This window comes from Stegostoma tigrinum, chromosome 3, assembly GCF_030684315.1.
Source record: "Stegostoma tigrinum isolate sSteTig4 chromosome 3, sSteTig4.hap1, whole genome shotgun sequence".
Lineage (NCBI taxonomy): Eukaryota > Metazoa > Chordata > Chondrichthyes > Orectolobiformes > Stegostomatidae > Stegostoma > Stegostoma tigrinum.
In genome coordinates, this window is record NC_081356.1 from 25,018,421 (window position 1) to 25,027,486 (window position 9,066).

General features: G+C 46.9%; 1 protein-coding gene across 4 annotated transcripts in view; it reads right to left on the reverse strand.

The window, feature by feature from the left end:
• The window catches only part of LOC125451272 (coiled-coil domain-containing protein 171-like), a 205,575-nt gene extending 197,200 nt beyond the window's left edge, over window positions 1-8,375 (reverse strand). The window contains exons 1-3 of one of the 4 annotated variants that reach the window (XM_048528221.2): window positions 8,055-8,375; window positions 757-946; window positions 82-226 (exon numbers count right to left, since the gene is read on the reverse strand). In XM_048528221.2, coding sequence (XP_048384178.2) covers window positions 82-226; window positions 757-917 — 306 coding nt within the window. In that variant the 5' untranslated portion in view covers window positions 918-946; window positions 8,055-8,375. Of the gene's footprint in view, window positions 1-81; window positions 227-756; window positions 947-1,293; window positions 1,401-8,033 lie in introns of those variants that run through there. The other 3 variants (XM_048528222.2, XM_048528220.2, XM_048528223.2) reach the window with 3 other exon arrangements.
• Window positions 8,376-9,066: the final 691 nt, after the last annotated feature.

Below are 9,066 nucleotides of genomic sequence, written 5' to 3' on the forward strand. Positions count from 1 at the left end.
CACCACTGTCTGTGTGTCGTGCAATAAAGGTATTAATTTCATACGAACAAGACATTTTTACAGATAGCTCTGCAAGCTTACCTCTTCGTTAAATTTGCTACTTAGTTCTACTTTCTCTTTCTCCAATCTGTTCAGCTTCCACCTGAGATCAGTAGAACTACTGTCACCATCCCCAGGTTGCAACTGTTTCATTTGATTCTGGAGTTGATTAATGGTGCTCTGCAATCTAAGTAAACATGGCAAAATAAAATACGTTTCTATAATCTGATTTACGGTATCTGTAGATGCATCAGTCTGACAACATTTGAAATTGTAACTAAAAGAAATATGGCTGCTAGTTTACCTATATCAATGTCACACAACAAGCAGAGATAAGTGAGCAGATTGATCATGGTTGTGAGAGGCTAGTTTAGAGATAAAAGGGCAGAACACAGCAGAACCTCACTTGTTTCTTTTCCACTCATGCCCAGACCTTCTACACTTACCCATATGGCAGGGAGGTTTGTTTAATGTCAATTGAAGGATTAGAGTTAGAATCAACTCCAGTTGAAAAATTAACTTTTAATCACGTTAATTCCCAATCATACATTAATGAGATTTTTTTCAGGGCATTTTTATCCAGTCATATTGCTAACACTACTTAAAAACACAATGTCCGAAATACCATCTGATCATTTATAATCTGTTTCCCAAAGACGAATGCTTAGTTATCTGACCAGCAATACCAATTTGTATGAATCTCTACAGATGCATTACCTCTCAATATCATGAGCAGTAGAATGCTGCTTTTGCGGTGAAGTCAGTTTGGGGATTAAATTCCTTGAATCGGCACTGGCTCTCAATTGAATGATCGGGGTGCTGTTGTCCGTCCCTTCAAGGGAACGTCGCACAGGGTCGTGCAAATCGGCTGCAGACATAACCTCTTTCCCCCTACATGTTTTAAAACCTTGAAGATAACAAAAATAAAAATGTTCCGAGATTTTAAAAACAAAATCAGCGGATACTAGGGAAATCACTTGCGTGAGAAATCTTGCCCGCATTCGTGTCGAAATTGCCTGCGTAAAGCAACACGTGAAAAAATTCATCATAACCTCAAATTCTTGAAATAAAAGTTCGATTCTCATTTCAACGAAAGTTTGTTCTGGTTAGCGCGAAAAGAAACTCAAATTGAAATTGAGGAGCTATACTATCCGAGCTGTGAACGATCCAGTACCAAGACGTACGCACACTGATTTCGTTTGGGTCAGTTTAGAAAAAGGAGGGCTAAGAACCTCGAACCGGAGACAGACTTACTGCTCACTTCTCGGCCACCAATGAACTCTCTCCGGCCTCGCGACCACTTCGTGCTGGAGAACACGGAAAAGGTCGTGTTTGTAACCAAGGACATTGGGCTCTCACCGTTGTTGAGTCGAGAAGGAAAGCAGTATCAAGAAACAGATCAATGGAGGTGCTAAGCACAAAACTGTTGTATGGTATTGTAAGTGGGGGAGCTGGTGCAGGGTAGCACCAGAGCGGGGCACAACTATTGCGTTTCAGTCGACCATTGTGAACAAACACGCCCGCACAACCCTGTAACCCTGCCAGATGCAGGTGTGCAAATTAAAATACTCAAAATCCAGCAGTGAGATCAAACTGGCCACATCTGGAGGGGCTCAAAAAACACAATAAGAGAAAGGAGGTAAAGGGCGCCGCATGGGCTGGAGGTCTACCAGGCAGAGAGGGAATGATCAGGGGAAATGGTTGCTGGGCAAACAGTAGGGAGTAGGGTAGGGGTGTTACAAGGGCAAGAGGGCATCCATGCAGCAGAAGGGAGTGGCAGCCAGTGGAGATTATATAGACGGGGACGGTCTGGAGACACGGGTTTCAACTGTTGCAGCACAAACTTTTCTGACCACCTCACGTTTAGGGCATGTTCCACTGAGAAACCTAACTTCCTCAATCCCACCTGTCTCTCCTTCAACAGGAATGCGGGATGGAAAGTTAGCTGCCAAGATATACGCTGGGATGAGTTGGTGGTACAGGCACAGTTACAGATATGCTACCTGCTCGGAAAGATGAGTTCAATTTTTACAGCCTAGATTTAAACTAAACTAACCTGCAATAAAAAGCCAGCATGAGCAAAGCTTCACCTAACGTTAAATAAAAACCGAAAGAACAGTGGATGCTGTAAATCAGAAACAAAGAAAACAAATTGCTGGAAAAGTTTAGCAGGTCTGGCAGCATCTGTGGAGTGAAATCAAAGTTAACGTTTCCTCAGTTCTGAAGAAGGGTCACTGGACCCGAAACGTTTACTCTGATTTCTGTCCACGGATGCTTCAGACCTGCTGAGCTTTACCAGCAATTTTTGTTTTTGTTTCAGCTAATGATACTTCACCAAGCACAATCTATTTTTTCGACAATACAGTCCCTTCAAGACTGCTCTGCAGCTGCTCAAATGCACTGGAGCCTTTACACTCGGGTACTTTTCCGTGCATTCCACGCAACTTTCTAGCAGATATTGAATTGGTGTCTAGTGTACTGTCTTGACAAAAGCCCATTTTATTCATTAGTATAATTTTGGGAGGGATAGCTATATCGTTACACAGTGAAGCCTGTACATGACCTGCAGGTCCATACCAATGCTGTTAAATCTTAACTGTTCTCACAAAAGACATATCAAGCCACTCAATACTGTCAAACGACTTTGGAAAACGAAAGAATACTACCTGATACCAACCTAGAAACCAGATTTGACAAAGTTGAATAATCTTGGTAGAAACCAAATTTCTATTTAAATCACGTTGAACTCCCAGTTATTAACTGAAAGTATATTGTAACATTTCACACATTAAACAAAAACTCCCATGATACAAGAGTTGAATAAAACACGTGCCACTAACTTTGCAATATTTTGCATAAATAAATACTTTAAAACAAAATAAAATTGACAGAACATCCCTTATTTCACACAAGAGGTCTCCTGCTTTTATACTAATCTTGAGGGCCCTTGCACTTCTACAACTGAGATATGCCATAACACTCAAGATTCTCAAAAGGTACAAAATTCCTTGGCATCCTTACACTAGCTCTGTCAGTGTACTCCAGGTCTGCTCCACAATAGGATATGGGAGCAGAATTAGACGATTCAGGCCATCAAGTCTGCTCCACCAATTTCTCAACTCCACTCTCCAATACACTCCTCCTAACTCTTGCCAATCCCCTAGCCCATCAAAAAATGTCTCTCTCTCTCTGTCTTAACGACAAAGAATTATTTGACCTCCACAGCCTTCTGCAGCAATGATTCAGCCAGGTATGAATGTGGACTCTCCAGCTGAAATATGGGCTTCACTGCATTCTTTTTCAGGTGAGTTCAAATCAGAAAATACTTCTGAAAGCCCTCTGCAACTGACTTACAACTCTGGTGGATCCTTTCTCTGTCGATTTCAGAGCAGCACCAGGCCCAGACTTCATCTGCCTTTTTTCATGCACAATCACAGAGATGACCCAAGATCGAAAAATACCCTAAAATCATGGAACTAGCATCCCTGGAATATCCTAGCAATTGATTTAAAATAATTGTCTCCAACTTCCAAACTTTCCCTTAGTTCTAGGAAAATCACAAATAATTTAAACCACTTATTGAGGCACTGTAGACTCTGTCTCCAGCATGAGGCCCAGTGAAGGGTCTCCCATTATTTTATTGTATTCTCATTTATAACTCTGACTTCATAAAACAAAGAGGTCACCATTTGATTCATAATTATTTTGAGTCTGTTTACTGGCTTCTCAAAAGAAGGTTTTCCATTCAAGTTGCATTTAAAAAGTGTCAATCACCAAGTTAAAACGTTGTATGCCTAAAACATATGAATCATAAAATAGATATTCAATAGAAAAGGCACATCCAGCCCAGTCAATTCTACAAAGTCCTCCTGATTACTGTGCCAAACACATGCTAAAATCAGAGGTGCCTCACGGACTAAGTTTGGAACAGCTTGACATAGCCACACTCTCAGAATCATATCTTTCAGAGTTTTTCATGACCCTACCCAAGCGTGCCCTGTAACACTAACGAACTAGGTCCAATAGGAGGGAACAGCTGACCCCAGAAGTCCATAAAATTGACTCTCAATCCTATGAAGTCAAATGATATCAAACCAAAACAGGCTAAGGAATTCCACTGTTGATTACTCCTTACTGACCTCATTCAGCTGATGAATTGTTACACTTCCACATCGAACATCACTTGGTAAAGGCACTGAGAGTAAGAAGGCTAGTCTAAAGTCATTTCAATTCACTCAAGAAAAATAACAGAGCACAGTGAAATTCTGCAAAGACTCTGAGTCCCAACAATGTCCAGCCTATAGTGCTGAAGACTTGTGCTCCAGAGCTAACTGCATATCGAGCCACTTACCTGGATAAGCTAACAACACTCGAGAAGTGCAATACTATCCAAGAAAAAAAAAACAGACATTTGATCAGTACACTACCACCTCAAACAAATATCCACTCAACTTCAGCACCAGGCTACTGTAGCAATAGTTTGCACCATATACAAAATGCATTGCATCAGCCTGTCAAACCTTCTCAGCACCTCCCAAACTACATCTCTTCCAACCGGGAGCACAAGAATTAGGAGCAAGAAAAGGCTATTTGGCTCATCAAATCTGCTGCCATTTTAAAATGTATGACTAATCTGATTGTGGCCTTCACTTTCCTGTCTAACCTTCCAGAACACGACTTCCTTGTCAATCAGAAATCTTCTAAGTCAATTTTGCATATAAAGTTTGAGAAAATTTGTAGCTCAGGTTGTGGATGAGGTTGTAGTCATGCTCACTAAGCTAGTGAGTTTGGTTGCAAACATTTTGTCACCCTACTGGTAACATCGTCAGTACACTTCTGGCAAAGCATCCTGGTTCTCCTCCCACCCACAGCCTCCAACCTCATTGTTCCCCAACCCCACACGGCCCGTTTCTATCTCCTTCCCAAAATCCACAAACCTGCCTGCCCTGGTCGACCCATCGTCTCAGCCTGCTCCTGCCCCACCGAACTCATCTCCACCTATCTGGACTCCATTTTCTCCCCTTTGGTCCAGGATCTCCCCACCTACGTCCGTGACACCACCCACGCCCTCCACCTCCTCCAGGACTTCCAATTCCCTGGCCCCCAACACCTCATCTTCACCATGGACGTCCAGTCCCTGTACACCTGCATTCCGCATGGAGATGGCCTCAAGGCCCTCCGCTTCTTCCTGTCCCGCAGGCCCGACCAGTCCCCCTCCACCGACACTCTCATCCGCCTAGCTGAACTCGTCCTCACACTCAACAACTTCTCTTTTGACTCCTCCCACTTCCTACAGACTAAGGGGCATGGGCACCCGCATGGGCCCCAGCTATGCCTGCCTCTTTGTAGGTTACGTGGAACAGTCCCTCTTCCGCACCTACACAGGCCCCAAACCCCGCCTCTTCCTCCGTTACATTGATGACTGTATCGGCGCCGCCTCTTGCTCCCCAGAGGAGCTCAAACAGTTCATCCACTTCACCAACACCTTCCACCCCAACCTTCAGTTCACCTGGGCCATCTCCAGCACATCCCTCACCTTCCTGGACCTCTCAGTCTCCATCTCAGGCAACCAGTTTGTAACTGATGTCCATTTCAAGCCCACCGACTCCCACAGCTACCTAGAATACACCTCCTCCCACCCACCCTCCTGCAAAAATTCCATCCCCTATTCCCAATTCCTCCGCCTCCGCCGCATCTGCTCCCACGATAAGACATTCCACTCCCGCACATCCCAGATGTCCAAGTTCTTTAAGGACCGCAACTTTCATCCCACAGGGATCGAGAATGCCCTTGACCACGTCTTCCGTATTTCCCGCAACACATCCCTCACACCCCGCCCCCGCCACAACCGCCCCAAGAGGATCCCTCTCGTTCTCACACACCACCCTACCAACCTCCGGATACAACGCATCATCCTCCGACACTTCCGCCATTTACAATCCGACCCCACCACCTAAGACATTTTTCCATCCCCTCCCCTGTCTGCTTTCCGGAGAGACCACTCTCTCCGTGACTCCCTTGTTCGCTCCACACTGCCCTCCAACCCCACCACACCCGGCACCTTCCCCTGCAACCGCAGGAAATGCTACACTTGCCCCCACACCTCCTCCCTCACCCCTATCCCAGGCCCCAAGATGACATTCCACATTAAGCAGAGGTTCACCTGCACATCTGCCAATGTGGTATACTGCATCCACTGTACCCGGTGCGGCTTCCTCTACATTGGGGAAACCAAGCGGAGGCTTGGGGACCGCTTTGCAGAACACCTCTGCTCAGTTCGCAACAAACAACTGCACCTCCCAGTCGCAAACCATTTCCACTCCCCCTCCCATTCTCTAGATGACATGTCCATCATGGGCCTCCTGCACTGCCACAATGATGCCACCCGAAGGTTGCAGGAACAGCAACTCATATTCCGCCTGGGAACCCTGCAGCCATATGGTATCAATGTGGACTTCACCAGTTTCAAAATCTCGCCTTCCCCTACTGCATCCCTAAACCAGCCCAGTTCGTCCCCTCCCCCCACTGCACCACACAACCAGCCCAGCTCATCCCCCCCACCCACTGCATCCCAAAACCAGTCCAACCTGTCTCTGCCTCCCTAACCGGTTCTTCCTCTCACCCATCTCTTCCTCCCACCCCAAGCCGCACCCCCAGCTACCTACTAACCTCATCCCACCTCCTTGACCTGTCCGTCTTCCCTGGACTGACCTATCCCCTCCCTACCTCCCCAACTACACTCTCTCCACCTATCTTCTTTACTCTCCATCTTCGGTCCGCCTCCCCCTCTCTCCCTATTTACTCCAGTTCCCTCTCCCCATCCCCCTCTCTGATGAAGGGTCTAGGCCCGAAACGTCAGCTTTTGTGCTCCTGAGATGCTGCTTGGCCTGCTGTGTTCATCCAGCCTCACATTTTATTATCCTGGTTCTGTTCTGCTTGTTATTTATATGCCTCCATTTGCTGAGGTGTTCAGTACCACTTCCACTTCTGTTTCTCAGTACACACGGTTTGTTTTTGTTGACGGAATTCCAGTTGGAATACCAGGCCTCCAGGAACTCCCTGGCATGTCTCTGTTTGGTTTGTGCAATTATGAATGCGTCATCCCAGTGAAATTTGTGTCCACCATTGTCCATGTATAGTGAGACAAGTGAGAATTTTGTTGTGTCAACAAACACATTGAATTAGACCTTGTGTACAAACTACTGAGTAACAGAACCAGAAGTGGTACCAAACACATTAACAAACTGAGGCATATAAATAACAATCAGAACAGAACACCAATGCTTTACCACAGGCACACTGATGATGTTACCTAGCAGGGTAATGAAACATTTACAACCAAATCCACCAGCTCAACAAACATGTCTATAACCTCAATTTTAATGACCCAGATTTAAGCAGGGGTGGGGTTAATAAGCATAACACTTCATGAGAGTACTCTCACCTCCAAGTTTTCTGAAATACATCCCTGTTCCTCCAACCCACATGGATCAAAACCTTGGAACTCCCTACCTGACAGCATTGTAGGAGCACCTACATCCGTAAAACACAAACAATTTCTTAAGGGCTACTCGGGATTGACAATAGCTGATGGGTCATGCCACCATCCCATGAATGTATAATAAAATGGGAGTGAAGTTCCCAGCGAGGGGCAAAATATCAGCCAGTGAAATAGTGAAGGGAGTTGGGGTGGGTGTTTGGAGGCAACTACACGGGGAGGGGGATTTACAGGACGTTTGTCTTACATGGGCGAGTGTGAAATTTCTGGATGCAGAGGAGTTTGGGGACGAGGGATACAGGAAGGCAGAGCGTAGCAGTTTGGGATTAGTTTCCAGGTGTTTGATGGACGGAGGAGGAAGCAGAGTGTGGTACGTGGTCGGTACCGATGGGTTTGAGGTGGAAAGTGAATGCGGAAGGGAATTAGTACATGGGCGTTTGGTGTTAGTAACCACGGGTCTAAAGTACGGAAGAGAAGTGCAATAGGAGCTCAGTACCCAAGAGTTTGGGATCAGTACCATGACATGGAGGAGGAAGCAGAGTATCGTAGGGGCTTGGTACCCAAGAGTTTGGGTTATGCGCCCGCGAAATCACAATCTATGAACCATCGGGAGGTCGTCCATCTTCGGCATCACGTTCGTCAGCCCGGCCCGTCAAACAAATACAGAAAGAACGGCGTAAGGGATCCGGCCAATCGTAAGTTTCGACAAGATTCTAACTTCTCTCTCGGACAGGCCGTGTGTTCAAATAGCGCGCGCGGCACCTCCACCACGAACCGGGCAAACACGGGATCTCGAACGAGGCGCAGCATCGGTTTAAAACCCAACTGACAGCCTCTCTCCGCCACTTCCGCCCCGCAGCCCCACCTCCTATTGCGTAGAGATCGGCAGTGAAAGAAGAGCTCTCCATCCAATTGGAGAGTTGCAGATGACGCCAGGGGAATAAACGTACTCGCGGACATGACGCAGAAGGGGGACGGGAGGACGTTGCCTGGTAACGGAGTGTGGAAGCCACGCATGCGCACTGAGTGCTGCCGTCTGTCAGGTGCCGGGGTTGCGCGGACGCGAATGGTATTTAGCGAGAGAGGGAGAAGGCCAGTTGTCCGAGACAGTGTCCGGCAGGTCAGACATACACCGAACGGCATCCACCATTCATCCGTTACATAGCTCCAGGCGGGACTACCCACGATACAACCAGATCCCCTCGGATTTAATTCTGACAAGTGTTGCACTGCTGGAGCATCAGTACAGAATGTGTGCTGCCCGATTGAAGAATCAGTGTTGAAGGAGCGCTGCACTGTCAGAGGGTCAGTGTTGTAGGAGGACTGCACTGTCGGAGGATCAGTGTTGTAGAAGCGCTGCACTGTCGGAGGGTCAGTGTTGAAGGAGCGCTGCACTGTCGGAGGGTCAGTGTTGTAGGAGCGCTGCGCTGTCGGAGGGTCAGTGTTGTAGGAGCGCTGCACTGTCAGAGGGCCAGTGTTGAAGGAGCGCTGCACTGTCGGAGGGTCAGTGTTGCAGGAGCGCTGCACTG